This window comes from Zootoca vivipara, chromosome 10 (assembly GCF_965207765.1).
Source record: "Zootoca vivipara chromosome 10, rZooViv2.hap1.1, whole genome shotgun sequence".
Lineage (NCBI taxonomy): Eukaryota > Metazoa > Chordata > Lepidosauria > Squamata > Lacertidae > Zootoca > Zootoca vivipara.
Window position 1 is genome coordinate 54,532,741 of NC_142593.1, and position 17,556 is coordinate 54,550,296.

General features: G+C 47.5%; 1 protein-coding gene across 2 annotated transcripts in view; it reads right to left on the bottom strand.

Annotated features, from left to right (window-relative positions):
• The window catches only part of ARK2C (arkadia (RNF111) C-terminal like ring finger ubiquitin ligase 2C), a 73,247-nt gene extending 57,353 nt beyond the window's left edge, over positions 1-15,894 (bottom strand). The window contains exon 1 of one of the 2 annotated variants that reach the window (XM_035100848.3): positions 15,295-15,894. In XM_035100848.3, coding sequence (XP_034956739.1) covers positions 15,295-15,355 — 61 coding nt within the window. In that variant the 5' untranslated portion in view covers positions 15,356-15,894. The remainder of the gene's footprint in view (positions 1-15,294) is intronic. The other variant, XM_088652698.1, reaches the window with a different exon arrangement.
• Between the last annotated feature and the right edge of the window lie 1,662 nt (positions 15,895-17,556).

Sequence of the window (17,556 nt, forward strand, 5' to 3'; positions counted from 1 at the left end):
ACGAACATGAGTTTGACCAAACTGCAGGAGGCAGTGCAAGACAGGAGTGGCTGGCGTGCTCTGGTCTATGGGGTCACGAAGAGTCGGACACGACTAAACAACTAAACAACAACAACAATAAAAGTGTAGTCTGGGTGGGCCCCTAGTCATTGTCTGCTGAGTAGACTGCACAGTGTGTTTTTCCACTCAAAAACCACTTTCCACAAGATGTCTCAAGATAGATGTGTAAAAGGATTGCAGCCCCAGGTCCATTCTTCTCACTCCCCATAGCAAAGATGGCTTAAATGCCTTTACTCAGTGGCACCTGGTGTCCATTGCCTATGGTTGGGCAGGAGGCAAGGAGACCAACAGTAGGGGGCGCCAGAGAAAGGAGGCAGGAAGATGGGGAAGGCACTTTCCCAAAGTCTCCATGCTCTAGCCTACAGCCCACCTCTAATGGTATCTGGACAGTTATACGTGATCCCATATGCTGAATGCTGTTTGCAAATGTAGCGGAATAATGAATAAAGCAGAATGATGTATAGGATTGCTTCAATGAAACGTTGCTGAGCATACTCACGGGAAAGGGCAGTATTCTGTGATGGCATGGATTGTATATATTCAGGGGGTTGCGCTAAATGACCCTTTGGGTCCCTTCCAACTCTACAATTCTATGATCCAGCCCTCCTTTGCATCCCTGCCACCCTGGGCAGTGGAAATGATCAGGGATTAAAATGCCCTGAAGTGCCAAGAGCTCAGGATCCAAGTCTCACCTGCCCCAGCCAGCATGACTAATGGTGGAAGATGGTTAATGCTCAGAGAAGGACCATCGCTCATCGGTAGAGCATCTGCCTTGCTCCCAGGACGTTTCCAAGCACAATTCAAAGTGTTGGTGCTGACCTTGAAAGCCCTAAATGGCCTCGGCCCAGAATACCTGAAGGAGAGTCTCGACCCCCATCGTTCAGCCAGGACACTGAGGTCCAACTCCGAGGGCCTTCTGGCGGTTCCCTCACCAGAACCAAGTCAGGGATCCTTACAGGGAACCAGGCAGAGGGCCTTCTCGGTAGTGGCGCCCGCCCTGTGGAACGCCTTCCCAACTATCTGACTTTTAGACGACATCTGAAGGCAGCCCTGTTTAGGGAAGGTTTTGATGTTTGATGTTTTATCGTGTTTTTAATATTCTGTTGGGAGCCACCCAGAGTGGCTGGGGAAACCCAGCCAGATGGGTGGGGTATAAATAACAAGTTGTTGGTGGTGGTGTTGTTGTTGTTAGGTCTCTGGTTCAGTCCCTGGCATAGGGCTGGGAGAGAAACCCTGGAGAGATGCTGCTGTGGACAATACTGAGCCACATGGAGCAGCGCTCTGATTCAGTGCAAGCTTCCTGCGTTCCCTGCACATGAAACATTTTGCCCTTTCGTGCGAGGGGGCGGTGTTGCAGAGCCAACGCCCGTCCTCCACAAAAGAATTTAATGCTAGCCATTTGCCGTACTGTGGAAGGAGGCACGCAAGATGGTTCTAGGAAGATTCAGGCGGAGATAATGGCATGTTGCAAGTGCTGGAACAAGAGCATCTGAAGGTGAGCCTTGCTTAAACCCCCACGGTCCCTTTCCCACAAAATCTTTCTGCCCCACCCGCCCCCAAAAAGTAATCTAAAACAGAAGACGTAAAGGGAGAGAAGAGATGGCGACGATCGTAACAGGTTGGTTCTAAGCACATTTACTTACAAATAAGCCCCATTGGTTTTAATGGAATTTGTTAAACGCTATAAAAAGATATGGAGGATTGCTGTCTCGAAGCCAATGCAGAGACGCAATTGGAATAATAAAGATGGCTTTGCTGGATGAGACTGAGGTGCCGCTAGGCTAGCATGTTGTCTTGTTCCAACAGCAGATGGCCAGATGGCTCCAGAAGCTTACAAGAAGGGCACTGCCACATGGCACCAGAGCTGTGCTTCTGTAGCCTGACTGCGGGGCAGTGGAGAGGGGCAGAGAACATGGCTTTCGGGTTTTTGTTTCCACAACGGAAGTGATGGCCAGTGGTGGAGCAAGCCGATAGGGCGCCTGGGGCAGCGCGCATGCCCTGTGCCCAAGGGCAGGGCCGTGCTCTGCAGGGCCTCTGAGGAATCTGCCTGCCTCCTCAAACTCAGTTGCCCTACAGCTGAGGGGGAGGTGGCGGGCGGACTGTTTGGGGCAGCGTAGAGCCTGCGGGCGCCCAAGCCACCGTGTCACTCCCAGGACAGACCCGTGGCTCGAGCACTCTGCAGGCCCCGCGGTGAGTGCCGCCTGCCATTTTGTCACCCCCCCCAGTGGTGACACCCAGTGCAGCCCGCCCCCACCTCACCCCCTTCCTCTGCCCCTGGTGATGGCATCACATACATGCATGTGGGGAGCCCCCCTTTATCCTAATAATTATTTATCGTATTTCCTCCTCCAAGGACATCTCTCTTTTTTGAAGATTAAAAATATCTAAAAGAATCACATACTCGCATTTTAAGGTTGTCAGGATGTGTATTTTCTTTTCAGCCTTCAAATGTGTGGCTAAACAGGAATAGGAACTGGGCAACAAGTCCCTAACCAACAACACATTAGTTTCTGGACAACCTCACAAGGGCCACATGGAAGATAAAGCTCTCAATGGCTACTAGTCAGCGGTGCTGAAGGCAGAGTTTTTTGAGCCCTAGAGGCCATGCTAACCATTTCCACATCCCCTTAAAAAATAGGCTAACTTCAATTTTCAAAAGCAGGTGTCTTTGTATGAACTATTTCAAGTGTGATGGAGTTCTTCCAAGTCTAAAGTATTATCAGAAATTTATAAGATATAAGCAAAATTCATCTGTATCGAACTGTGCTCCTCAAAGGTCAGTACTGTGCCCCTTTGAGGTCTGCGCCCGAGGCAGCTGCCTAGCTGGCCTAATAATAGCACCGGCCCCATCCACAACGGGAGGCAAATGCTTCTGAAAACCAGTTGCCAGAAACCACAGGAGGGAAGAATGCTCTTGTGCTTAGGTCCTGCTTGCCAGTTTCCCACAGAAATCTCAGACCCTCCAAGTGTCCTTGTTTTCCAGGGGCAGTCCTGGATTCACAGAAGCCATCTTGGTTCCTGATTTGAGAAATGTTGGAAGTTATGGAGTTATGCAGTGCTTTTCTTTCTGGGGGTACGCAGGGGTACACATGGCCCTGAACATTTTGTCAATCTTTGTACTTTTGTCCATTTACTGTATTTATTTTTCCCAATTTGAACTACAAAATGGTGATTTTATTGAGTCCAAATGAGAGTACCCCAAACATATATATTTTTTAAAGCTCTGGAGTTATGTGACCCCTGAGCCAAGGAGATACAACCTTTAGAAAACATCTGTAGGCAGCCTGGTATAGGGAAGTTTTTTAATGTTTAATGTTTTATTATGTTTTTAATATATGTTGGAAGCTGCTGAGAGTGGCTGGGGGTTAGTTGGCAGGGTATTATTATTATTGAATAGGACATCCCTATTTTCATCAGAAAAATATTGGAGAGTATGCCAACGGCCCATCTACTCCAGCTTCCTGTTCTCACAGTGGCCAATAAGATATCTGATTCCAGTCTGTTAATAGTGGTTAGAGCATGGGTAGGCAACCTAAGGCCCAGGGGCCAGATCCGGCCCAATTGCCTTCTCAATCCGGCCCGCAGACGGTCCGGGAATCAGCATGTTTTTACATGAGTGGAATGTGTCCTTTTATTTAAAATGCATCTCTGGCTTATTTGTGGGGCCTGCCTGGTGTTTTGACATGAGTAGAATGTGTCCTTTTATTTAAAATGCATCTCTGGGTTATTTGTGGGGCATAGGAATTCGTTCATCTTTCCCCCCCAAAAAATATAGTCCGGCCCCCCACAAGGTCCGAGGGACAGTGGGCTGGCCCCCTGCTGAAAAAGTTTGCTGACCCCTGGGTTAGAGTGTCAGACTAGGACTAGGGAGGCCATAATTCAAAGCCCCACCCCATCACGAAACTTACTGGGTGACCTTGGGCTGGGAAAACCTGCAACAGCACTCACCCCTTCCTGGTGTTTCCAGAAACTGGCGCTCAGAGGCATTCTGAAAGTTGGAGGTAGAACGCAGCCATCACCACTAGCAACCACTGATTCCTTAAACTTGCCTCCCACCTTGCTTTGCAGGGAATCGGCACAGCTTGGCTACAATCCCAGTCACGTCCTCAGCCAAATCTACCTCGCCGAATCTCTCCACGGCTTGCCCAAGATTCATTGAGAGCTCCCCTCCCCTGGGTTCCTCCAAGCTGCTGTCGCTCCCTACCTCCAATGGGACTCGAGGATTCATTTGTTTGTGGGACTCCAATTGTTCTTTCGATCCTGGCTTCAGCAACACCACCTTCCCTCCCCCAATCACGTGGGCTCGGAAGAAGGGCACAGCAGTGACAGGATGCAGAAGGGGGCCAGGTGCAATCCTGAACATCTCAAGATTATTATTTTACTTAAGGTTCAGTTAGGAAGCGATGGAAAAGGCCCCTCGTGGCCAGAGATCCGTTGGGAGCAGATGCCTAAAGCATTTCTGTAAGGCAGCTTATAGCCCCAAATGTCACATCAAGGACCAAACTGGCCCTATTTGACCAAACTAGCCAAGGCAGTGTAGTAGGGAGTGTCAGGCAAGGACCTGGCAGACCAAGGTTCGAATCCCCGCTCGGCCATGAAGCTCACTGGGTGACCCTGGGTCAGTCACTGTCTGTCAGTCTAACCTACCTGCTGTGGTTGTTAAATGTGGGTCTGCACAGGTCTGTTGTGTGGATTAAATGAGGAGAGGGAGAACATTGTACACCACCTTGAGATCCTTGGAGAAAAAGGTGGGATATACATGTCATCATGATAGATAATAATAAGATTCCTTCCAGCAGCACCTTAAAGACCAACTAAGTTTTTTTAAAGGTGCTGCTGGAAGGAATTTTTTTTTTCCGACTACGTCAGACCAACACGGCTACCTACCTGTAACTAGACAATAAGAATGTGCCAATGCATTTCAGTCTCTTTTTTTACAGATAACATCTATATGTCGGACTAAGGATGCGGGCTTAGTCCTTTAAATCCACCCTCCTTCCTAAAGCCCTAGTAGGAGTAAAACTTGAGTGCCTGTTATCTTTTCTTCTTTTAATCAAAAGAATATTTATTTAAGGAAATACAGCATATCAAGTGCCTGTTATCTTGTGTCCACTGGTCTCTAGTTGGCCTCTTGCTACTCTGGTCACTGCCGCCATTCCCAGAATGCATTGCTTTGTGATAGGGCATTTTTTCAGCTGGAACTCCCCAGAACTCAGTTCCGGCACCTCTCAGGACATGGAAATGGTCCCTCCCCCACAGGTCAAACTATCCAAGGCCACCCATGTTATTTGGGCCCCTGAGGCAGGAAATCCCACAAGCACCCCTCCCGCTCCCTAACGGTAAAATTACAATATCAAAGCAAATTTGCCACCATTTCATGACATCCAATATCTGCCGGCTTGAGGCAGCCGCCTCCTTCTGCCTAATGGAAGTGCCGGCCCTGCCTTTCTCTGATTTGTCATAGCAGGTTGCAAAGAAGGTCTGTTTGATTGACACCACAGAAATAGCATCCACAAAGACCACAATGAGCTCACCCTACTGACACCAGGAGTTCTTGGTTCAGGGTGCAATGGAGCTCTGATTTGGTGGTCCTAGTTCTTGTTTGCAAGGACAGAGGTGAATGCGCATTGGAGATGTGAACTAGAAATAAAACTAACCGCCACCCCAAACATTGAACAAACCTAATCTCTGCATCAAGGAAAGCTCCTGGCTTATATACAACCGGGCATAATATTTGCATAATGGTTATTATTTTTCTGGTGATCATTGAGAATGACAAAGCAGGATATGTGATGACAAACAAACGACCTCATCTGCATTTTCGCCAGAGATGGCCCAGATGCTTGCAAAACTTCCTTGGCCCTTTCAAGGGAGAGAATCGATTGCTTAAAAAGAAAAGAAATAAATGCCTACACATTGTGGTGCTGCTTGCCAAACCCAAGATAGAAATGCCACATTTGTGTGATGTGCTTGTACGCTAGTGGAACCCTGCACACAGCGCTGAGCAGAATGAAAACCAGTGCCCCTATTTGGGATTGAAATGCTAAGAAGAAGAAAAAAAGAAGTCCCTTCGGCTACAATCCTATACACACTTACGTGTGGCAGTAAGCCCTACTGAACTCAGTGGGACTTACCTCTGAGCAGACATGGATCGGATTGCACTGTGAAGTCCCATTGAGCTCAGTAGGGCTTACTTCTGAGTAGGCGTTGCATGGGATTGCATCATCCAAGAGGGCTCCAGGTCTGTTCCTCGGATGACCAAGCAGGGGGATTTCATCTCTGCTCAAGATCCACTTCTCAGGTCCTCGACCTGATCAAGAATATCCATTGAATATGATTAGTCTCCCATTTTAGAGAACACTCCAGCTCCTGTCATGTGACATAAGGCACACTACAGATCCCATATATTCCTTTTTTTTTAAAGAAAGAAAGAAAGAAAGAAATCAGGGCATGCCACTAGAGCCCCTTTTGCAGTTGAAATGGGCAACATTTATTCCATTTTGCAACAGACAGTTCTCTATTTGAAGGCCTGCCCAGTCCGAGTCTGGTTTCAAGTCAAAGAATGGTAGGTGGAGATATCAAAGACCTTGAAGTGGCCACTCAACACAGAATTGTAGAATTGGAAGGGTCCATGAGGGTCATCTAGTCCAACCCCCTGCAACAATGCAAGAATCTTTTTTGCTGGGGCCCAAACCCACAACCTTGAGATTAAAAGTCTTGTGCTGCTGTACTGACTGGATAGCAGACTGAGGCCACAGGGTCAATGTCTTCTCCACCATGTCAACCTGTATTTACATCTACATTAGAACCTTGGTTCTCAAACTTAATCCATTCTGGAAGTCCATTCGACTCCCCCCAAACCGTTTGAAAAGCAAGGCGCAGCTTCCGATGGGCTGCAGGAGCTTCCTGCACTCAGGGGGAAGCCGCATCAAATGTTCGGCTTCCAAAAAACATTCGAAAACCAGAACACTTACTTCCAGGTTTTCGGGAGCCAATTTGTTCGTCAGCTAAGCTGTTCAAGAACCAAGGTACCACTAGACTTGAATTGCAGTAATCATTCCCAAAAGTGTGTATACACACAGAAATTAGCAAATGCTAATTTGATGCAAATCTGTCCTCTCTTTTGTCCTTTTTTTCTGGCCAACACATATGTGGCCACTGTATGTTGACCTGGATTGAAGAAGCCCAAGAACTCTGTTTGCAGAGGTCTGACTCATTTCGACAGTGTTCACAAGGCTATGCTCCCTGCGCAATGCGCCCTATATCTGTCAGACTTAACCCAGCCTAGGGTAATGTGAGTGCTCAGACAACATGATTATTTATTATTATTTTTAAAAAAGGAACAACAACAATCGCATTATGTTAGAAAGGCAACACCTACAACCCATGTTCGGAAAACAGTGATCCTGGACACACTTACCTGCATGTAAAGTCCATTGTGTGCAGTGGGACCAACAGTACAATCCTATCCATGACTTCTCAGACATATGTCCCATTCAGTTCTATGGGACTTCCTTCCAAGTAGGCAATAGGATTGCAGCCAGAGTAAACATGCATAGCATAATGTCGCTGCTAGTTTCTGAACATCTGGCAGACCCGCACACATTTCCAACCTTCAACCACAAGGACTAGCAACATGTCTGCTTGTTTAAAACGAAATCTCAGGGTGCCAAGTTCTTCCACATTGAACTGAACACATGGACAAAGGAATACCCCCAGCTCTGCCTCCAGAATTATTTCTCATCAACCACACGAAGTGCATCCTAGGGACCCTCAGGTGTATGGTGGGGGACCTGGCTAGGTTACGGTGCCCCAGATAGATAGATAGATAGATAGATAGATAGATAGATAGATAGATAGATAGATAGATAAGACTCCAGGAAACCTAATATGGTGTAAGCATTCACGCCCACAGCAAGGGCAGAGGTCTGTGCTTGTCAAGACATTTCACACTCAGTGTCAACGAAACAAAAGAGGGCGGGGAAACCGGAATATCCAAGACTTGTGGCAGGTCAGTTGCAGATGCATTCAATGAATGATGAACTATGGAGGCCTCGGGTTGTTTAATGGCGAGATGTGGCAAAGATACACCTGTGCTCTCATAAGAATGTGCTTCTGGCGAGATAGGTCAGCCGTGGTACTCGGATGACAAATGACTTAGCATGACTTCCTATTAACCGAGCAGCTTTTCCGGCCTTATTAAGAGCACTGAAACTCTCTCCAAGCTGCAGCAAAGGAACCGTTTTGATCTGCGTGGGCATTAATCTCTAGGACCAGATCTGGTGGAGGGTTATCTGTTGATGCAGCGAAACTGCTGCTATCTGAACAAAAGCCGGAGTCGAGTGAGGTGGGGTGAGGTGGGGAGTAGCGTGGGGTGGGAACAGCTGTTGTAGTCTTATATATTCCCCTCTGGCCGGAGCCAGGAACCAGATACCTCTGGCGAGGTGGGTGGCTTGTGTTTATGGCTTCTCATTCCCCAAAGGAAAATCAAAATGGTTATATTGTGGGAGGGTGGGTAGAAAGGCAGAAGGGGGAGAGGAAGGGAAGGAGGGGGGGGATTTAAAAAAAAATCACATCATTAAAGGATGGCCAGCCTCATCCTCCCTCTACACACACACACACACACACACACACACACACACACACACACACACACGGCTTTGCAAAAAGCATGCATCTAGAGATATTTCTTTCTTTCATGCAAGCTAGCACAGCCTGGCTCTGGTTTTTTTTTTATATATATATATATTTTAAAAAAACACATGTGTGATAATAATATGGATGTGTGTCACAGCAAACAGCTAAGCTGCCAGACCTGGCTTAGGACAGCGTCAAGAACAAAGGCCTAGAGAGCATACACTACATTCGGAAGGAGGGGGGGAGAGAGGAGAAGCAATATGTCTGATGTGTCTTGCGTATGGTCAAACAAGGAGGGAGGCAATGGCCAAACGATTGACTAAGGATATACATGGGGAAAGGTGCATGAAGCAGGAAGGATGGAGGCAGGAGGAAAGGGGCTTGGCCACCTGCACCCCCAAACTGGGACGCCTCCTACAAAGCTGCTTATTTTCTCCACTTGGTTTTAAATCTCCTTTCTTCCCACCCACCCTCCCTCTCCAAGACCATTGGCATGGCCTCGAACATTTTAACACAAACTGGATTTATTCTTCGCCCCACCTGAATGAAAGACGGCGGGAGAGGGATGAACCCAATAACCTTTTACCTTCTCTTCCCCGCCCCTCCCCTCCCTGGTTTTGTTTAGGGGAGACGGAGGTTAGGCTTTCTTTTGTCTAGCCCTGAATTCTCTCCCGGCACATAGGCAGCGGAAGACAAGACCAAGGGGTTACATAAGGGTGCCCCCTTCACCGAGGCTGCCGGTTTGGGGCATAATCCTCCAGGACTGCAATCCTGCACAGACTTCCCTGAGAGTAAGCCCCACTGGAAACAGGCGGGGCTTACTTCCGAGTAGGCATGAATCAGATTGCACTGTGAATAGGTTTTGGGGGGGATGTTCTTTGGTACCTGCTTTGCACATGTATGTGTTGCATAGATGTAAACACGCACAGAAACACACACACACAAAGACAGCTGTCTAAAGGCTGGTTCATTGATAAATAGAGGGGAAATTAAGATGGCATGGGTGTCTAGTTTGGTTGTAAGCCACTTTGGTTTGCCCTGGGCAAGATAATAGTTTAAAGGTCTATCTAGTGCTGTTTCTTTCAGAGTCTTTGGCTGCGAGTGGCGTATGGCAACGCCAGGGGGAGAATTTAACGTCTTAAGGGATCCATTTGCAACCCACACCTGTCCATACCCCCACTTCCATTCCCACCCCTCCGTCTTTCCAAGGTCATCCTTAGATACCAACGACTAGAGGTTTTTACCTACAGGACTGAACACGCATCCTCAAACTCAAAAGGCAGGCTCGTGAAGAGGAGGGGGATACTTTTTAAAAAAATAATCAGTGGCTATTTGTCAATATATTTTCTCTCTCTCCCCAGCCCCATCCACTTTGGTGTCATTGTTCACCCTCATTAGCAACCTGGTGTGGTGTTCAGCACATAACCTCTGGTTGGGATTTTGCAGCCGCTAGAAAGCTCCTCCTGTGTTTAACAGTTTTGGAATTTTCACCCGTGTGTGAATTTATATGCATACCTCTCTACATTTTCATCTTGGGCACTCTGAGGACCAGCCTTTTGCCAACCTGGCACCCTCCAGATGTTCAGGATACCTGGCCGGGGGTGGGGGGGGCAGCTTGGCAAAAGGCTGGCACACCTCAATTAGAGAGTCATCTCCAACTAGGGAGAGGAAAGATAATATAGGATGTGTACCGTGTTTCTCATATTATAAGACACGTCTTATATTTATTTTTTCCTCAAAAAAACACACTATGGCTTATTTTCAAGGGATGTCTTATTTTTTTCCTCCTCCTCCTGCCACGGCCGGCATTGCTGCTGCGCCTATCACTATGTCTTATTTTCGGGGTATGGCTTATATTCCTTGAATGCTTAAAAATCCTGCTATGGCTTATTTTATGGGTATGTCTTAAAATATGAGAAACAGGGTATCTAGAGAGAAAGAGAGAGAGAGAGAGAGTTGGTATTCACAGGTTATAGAATGCTTGAAGGTAGATATGGGAGAAAGAACATTCACACTCCCTACTCCGCCCCCTCCAACCCAATATTGGTGGCACTCCCCCCCCCTCCCTGAGAAAAAAAAGATCCATTCACTCAAATGGGGGAGGAGGTGGGGGTGGAGAAGCAGGGGCAGGAGAGGGGGAAATAATCTAAAACAGCAGGAATACAACAATAAATGGGGTGGGGGACAGCAATAGAAAAAGCACACTAGGTTAATATAGGAAAACTAGTTTCTTTATTGAGAGATTGTATATTAGTATTAGTGGAACTGTGTTGTAACAATGTTGTCATGCACACAATACAAAAGGCAACAGGGGCCCACCATGCCGTGGAAGGGCAACAGAACGGAAGCAGCATACAATGAATAAGATGTTTCAGCTACTGCACATTACATTTCAGCAGGGTATGTCTCTACGGAGAGAGATTTTACATCAGAAAAAACTAGGTAATGTAAAAAAATACAGACCATGCTTCAAGTTTTAGTACAAGAAAAAAGGTGGAAGAAATACACAACCAAAGGATATTTGAATACAGAAAAAAATTTACCCACAAAATAAGAACAGGAAGTAAAAAATTCAGCACAGCAGAGAGAAATGTTATCCCTGTTGAATGGAAAACCATTTTGCTAAGCAAGCATTCCACTTTCCTCTGTTTTTCTTTTTCTCTTTCCTCCTTTTCGTTAGTTTGCATGTTTTGGTTCCCCGCCCCCCTGGGCCCTTCCAAAAGAGAAGGGTTGGATCCAAATTGCCACCCAATATGGGTGTGTGTGTGTGTGTGTGTGTGTGTTTAAATGGTGCGTGTATGGGGGGATGTTTTGTGTTACGATAAAAGAAAAACATGGGACAGGTCGGTTTTTGTTAGGGAGTTTTGTGGGTGCTTGTTTGGTGTTCAGCTTGCAAAGGGAATGGATGGAGGTCAACTGTTGGGAAGGGAGGAATTTGGGTGAGGAGAGAGAGGTGTGCGAGTCTGTGAGTGTGTATCTATGTGTAATTTACGATGCGCTCCCAAACGAAAGAAGGTGTTCATTCGCAGAGCCTTTTTTTTCAGATGATTGGGGGGAGGGTTGGTTTTTGTTTGTTTGTTTAATTTTCAAGGGTTTCTTTTCCTTTTGTAAGAAATTCAAAGCCAAAGTCAATTTGCCTGGGAAACCAAGATCGAATACAAGAACAGAGGTTAGGGCGGAGATTTGGGTGGCAAGGGGAGCAAAAACCCCAAGAAATTGTCCTCCACCCAACTGAAGCAAAATGAATCCACTTAACAGGAATTTACAGTGCAAATGTACTTAGCTAAACAGGATGAAGATACAAAAATGGCGTTATAAAACTAGAGCTATATTGGAAAATGGCCTGCCCCCCTTTTCTAGACTACTACAATGACAGCTAAAGAGAAACAGGTTTAAGCATACAGTCTGTCTACCATTTCTTTCTTTCCTTTTTCTTTTCACAGGAAGATTGGTGGTTTAAGACTTCAGCTTTAAGCCTCAGTATCCTCTGTCAGAAAGTCTTGGGTGGTTTTTAGCAGGGGCAAATACAACCTAACCCAGAACCTTAGTTCCTCAGTGGGTGTGTTCGGAAGCCAATGAGACCCAAAGAGAGGTGAGATCTATTGTTCCTAGCGCTTCTCCCCAGAGGAAAAGAACACAAGCAATTTTTTCCCCTTTCTCCCAGATGACACATGAATTTGAAATTACAGCCTGCTGGCTGGTATTATTATTATTATTATTATTATTATTATTATTATTATTATTATTAGAAACCATAATTGTTGAGGAAGAAGCCCTTGGCTACATCAGTATCATATTTTGCAGAGAAGCATAATTTTTGGAAGTGATCAAACAGTGCCTTCTCTCTCTCTCTTTGCTTCCAAAATAAATAAATAATCCTTTGCATTTTCAAGTCATGCAAGGATAACTGAGCAGGCGAGGGAGGGAGGCAGCATTCCAGCTTTAAAATATCACCAGCTCCTCCTCCCAGCCAACAACAAACCCCCACCCCCCCACCCCCGGTTTTTGCAGCAACACCACCACCACCGAAAGAGGATACTTCAGCTTAAAAGGCCAGTGCAGTTCCTCAGATGGATACAGGAAATGGTTAAAGAAGGGGGTGGGGGTGTCAACATTAGAGCTAAATGCAGAGGCAGAAAACTACAAGGCAACGGAAGGGGCAGCAGGTTGACCATTCACTGATCTACACAGATGAGGAAACAAAATAAATTTGGAAACAAACAAAGAAAGAAAAATTTGGATCAATGCAAAAAAATGTCGTCATCCCATCATCAACATCATCATCATCACCACCACCACCAACACCACACCAGAAGAGGCTGCAATTAAAGGAAATAGAAAATGCCACTATGTGCGGAAACTAAGCTGTTATGTACATACACATGTACAGTGGGGGGGGAGGGAGGGGCAAAGGGGAGGAAAGGCAAGAGCAGCAGAATGAGGGATGTGCGAGGCTGGGGAGGGGGGTGGGTGGATGCTGATGCCTGTTTCGACCGGTGTCTTGGGAGCCCACTTTTTTTAACACCCTCCATCTCCTCACCCGTGTTTCACAGAGATCGGGATTTGGCCCTAAGAATGATGCAGCCCAAAGAGATTTGGGTGGCGGGTGAAACCCACAGGTCTCAGGAGCACAATGGCAGGAGTCTCGCCTTAGGGTCTTAGAGCTCTTTCTCTTATGGGAGGGGGGGTGTCTATTAACTGTCCACACCTCACTGGTGAGTCGCGTCTTAGCAGAGATTAGCACAGTGCCCTGGCTTACTAGGAAAATGGACTATATTATTTCGTTGCTTTAATTAAACGGGGAGATTTTGTTGCTGTTGTTCTCTCCTAGGGGTTCGATCAGCCGTGAGCCACAGAAGGGGAGGAGGCAGGCATGGTGGGAAAGGAGATTATATAGTTAAGGCAAGAATGGCTCTTAGAGAAAGGGGGTGTCGGGTGGGGTGCGGGGAAGGAACCAACCATGACATCTAAATGCATCCTCAATTTGATTGAAAGAAAATACATGGAATGAAGGAGGACAAATTGTTCCAAAAAAAGAAAAAGGAAGCAGAGGATCAAAACCGGTGTCCGTGAAGGCTATATAGGAATGGGAGGGAACCGGGGAGCTTGCAGGAAATGTGCAATGAATGGCCATATACACATCCCATATTAAATTCAAATCCAGAGATGGAAAATAATTGCTGTTAATTTGGATTTCCGTCTAGGCAATTGGGGTGCATCTCAGATCGAGAGACACACTGCTGTGAATGGAGAGGGCTGGATATTAGAAACTGTTCAAATGTCATAAGGAAAAAAGTGGGGTGTTGGAGGGGGGAATGCACAGACTCCTATGTCAAACCTCACAAAAAAGAGAGGGGGAGGGCTGGGTTGGAGGATTCCCGAACCCCCCTCAAAAAGGATTAAAATCCACTGGATAAGTATATTTGGAGGGGGGGGGGAGAAGACAAAAGAGGCTGAACAGAGTTCACCAGAAGGCAGAGCGAGGGATGAGACCAGCTGGCCTCATCATGAGCTCATAATTTGCTTTTCGTTTTATAGGGGCTTGGGAGCACATATAAGACAATTATTTAAAAAATAAAATAAAATACGCGCACAGACACACACACCAAAAAAGCCCAAAAAATCCTGGATCCTGGATTTATATCTTATGGGCATCAAGTAAAACCCTCCGGTTTCCGACCACACCAACCACCACGTAAACTTCCCTAGAATCTGCATATATAGAAAGGGGCAAGTTTAGTGCTCCTCGCAGGCATGGATCTATATTTGTCAGGTGGGAAGGGGGGAAGGGGAGGGAGAAAAAGGGGAGGGGCTCGCCATAATATATAAAATGGAGTTAACTGGGCACTGGGGCTGGGGGGGGGGAGATATACATTATTCTACATAAAAGGTGAGATCGCTCTGAAATGCAATCCAAGATCTCTAAAGAAGAACACAAGGCTTGTTTCTCAAAACAAAAACACCAGCCCACCGCTTGGATGCACTTAAGATTTTCCTCCCTGCCATCTCCGATCCTGGTACATTTTCCTTCCTGCTAACGAGGTATCTCCCCACCTGCTCGCGCTCTCTCTCTCTCACTCACACACACACAATCCCCTACGTCCCTTCCCACTTCGTGCCCTTTCTCCCCCCACCCATTTCGCCTCTTCTTTCATTCCCTAGCCCCCTCCCGGCTCCTCTTTCTTCCCACCGCTTCTCCATCTCTTTCTCTCATCTCTCTCTCTCTCTCCCCCCCCCCGCCCCGATTCCTTACAGATTGCTTCCTCTCCTTGCGCTTCTCGGGTCCCCTAACACCACTAGGAGATGCTGCCCTCTCTCTGCCCCTCATCCCCCTTTCCCAAATGCACTACACTTGCTCTGCTCCCCCCCTCCGCACTCTCTCTCTCTCACACACCTTTTTCCCCACTTCCCCTTCGCCTCTCTGCCAATTGTATGTAAGAAGGCAACACAACCAGTGGCTTCCATTAGAACCATCACCAAACCATCCAGGTCATTTTTTGGGGGGGGGAAGGGGGTTGTTCTCTCCTCATCCCTACAGCCGCCCCTCCACACACCCCCAACCCCACCCCACCAGAAAATGCACAGATAAAGAGATACCTCTGTTTCGCACAGAGCCAAACACTGGAAGAACAAGATAGCCGACGTGTACCAAAACCATCCTGGCCAGCTGCTGTGGTCCCCTGGGGCTGGAACTATCCCTCGGTGATGGTGGTGGTGGCGGCAGCGGCGGCGGGGGTCCTCCTCCTTCTCCTCCTCGGTGGCGATGGTGATGGTTTTGGCAGTGCTGGCGTCTGCTGTTTCTGGAGAGGCTGCTGCTGCTGCTGCTGCTGCGGGCTAGAGTAAGACAGATGGCCCATGGAAATGGTCCCTTCCCAGTGCCCTGTATACATTCAAATAGAGAGCTGAGGCTCGCAGCTGCCTGGCGCACAAAGGGAATCGCAGCCAATGGGAGGGAGGCCTTGCGCTGGGCTCGGCTGGTGCCTTTTGCGCTTCTCTCCCCTCCTCCCCGCGCGCGCTTTCCCCTCCCCTCCCCTCCCTTTATATGGTCTCCAGCCCTGGCAAGGAGGAGGCCCAATCAGGAGGGGGATGGGGGTGGGCTGCAGCTTACCCTGGGGTCCCTCCCTCTCTCTCTCTCCTTCCCTCTCTCTCTCTCCCTCTTTCCCTCCCTCTCCCCTCCACCAAAGAAGGAGATCGCGCAGCAATTGGAGGCAGGGCTTGCAGGAAGGCTGGGTTTCAGCAGGCGCGCGCGCAACCGGAGGATGGAGAAACAGGAAGCCGAAGGAGGGAGGCGCGGCGCGGCGCGGCCGGGGACACACAAAAGGGGCGAGCGAGCGGTCGCCAGAGCCCCACGTGGGAGCCGGGAGAGGCGCAACGGCAGAGGCTGGCGCTTGGGGAGAAGGCAGATGTGCAGGACGCACGGGGAGAATGTGCGCGCGCAGGTTACAGATGCGCCGGGCATTTTTATTCTTTTTACTATTTGGCGAAAGGCAGTTGTGTCTTTCGCTACGACGCAACAGGCTTTGAAATCTAGGCAGCTTTAAAACAAACAAACAAAAAGCAAAGATCTTGGGGAATTTTCCCTCGAGGAAGATATTTTATCGAAATGTGCCAAGCTGCATACTTTCATTTCTTTGGTACTTGTTTTGCCACCGTAGGGTTAGTCCTCCTCGACCCCGATTTTTCTTTCTGTCCTTCCCTTTATACCCCGCTTTTCCTCCAAAGGTGCCCAAGGTGGGATGCCTAGTTCTCTTCCTATTTTATTATTGCAACGACCCTGTGAGGTAGGTTAGGCTCAGAGGCCCCCCAGTGGGCTTCATGGCTGAGGCGGGATTTGAACCCTGGTCTCCCAAGGTCCTAGTCTGACAACAGGGGTGCCAACTTGAATACAATTGGAGGGGGGAGGTAAGTCCCACCCTGCATAAATGATCACAAGACGCGGTGGTGCATGTATAGCATTTAAATGACAATGCCCATCGACTTGGGGGGTGCCCCAGACCCCTCAAATATTTAAGGGGGGGCCAAGGCTCTGAGAGTGGCCATCTGGAAGTTTTCTTGAAACTGTGTGTTGTTCCTTTAAAGGGCAATGGTATGGGAGTGATACAGGGAGAGGCCTGAGGGGATATATTTTATGTAACTCCTACTGAGTGTTATGAAAAGTGAAAGGCACTGGTGTTTTGTTTTGTTTTGTTTCACTTTGTGGTTTGTAGAAGAGGAGTTTAGTTTGTATCATCTCGGCCGCCTTCCTCCGAACACTGTTCTCAATACAGTCATACCTCGGTTTAAGTACGCTTTGGTTTGAGTACTTTCAGTTTAAGTACTCCGCGGACCCGTCTGGAATGGATTAATCCATTTTCCATTACTTTCAATGAGAAAGTTTGCTTCAGGTTAAGTACGCTTCAGGTTGAGTACTCCATTGACCCGTCTGGAACGGCTTAATCCACTTTCCATTACTTTCAATGGGAAAGTTCGCTTCAGGTTAAGTACGCTTCAGGTTGAGTACTCCGCGGACCCGTCTGGAATGGATTCATCCGCTTTCCATTACTTTCAATGGGAAAGTTTGCTTCAGGTTAAGTACGCTTCAGGTTAAGTACAGACTTCCGGAACCAACTGTGTACTTAAACCGAGGTACCACTGTATCCTTCTCAAGACTGGATTCCTTTACAAATTGCTTGCTATGAAACACCTCGAAGCAATTTCACAATACTCTACAATAAAAGCATATATAAAATGATTGCACTCACACACAATTAAAACATTTGCAAATATAATAGCAGTTTTGAGTTTAGGGCAGATACCTAGTGGGATAAAAATGTGCCCTTTGCCGAAGGCATTCCGCAAGAAGAGAGCATGCATTACCAA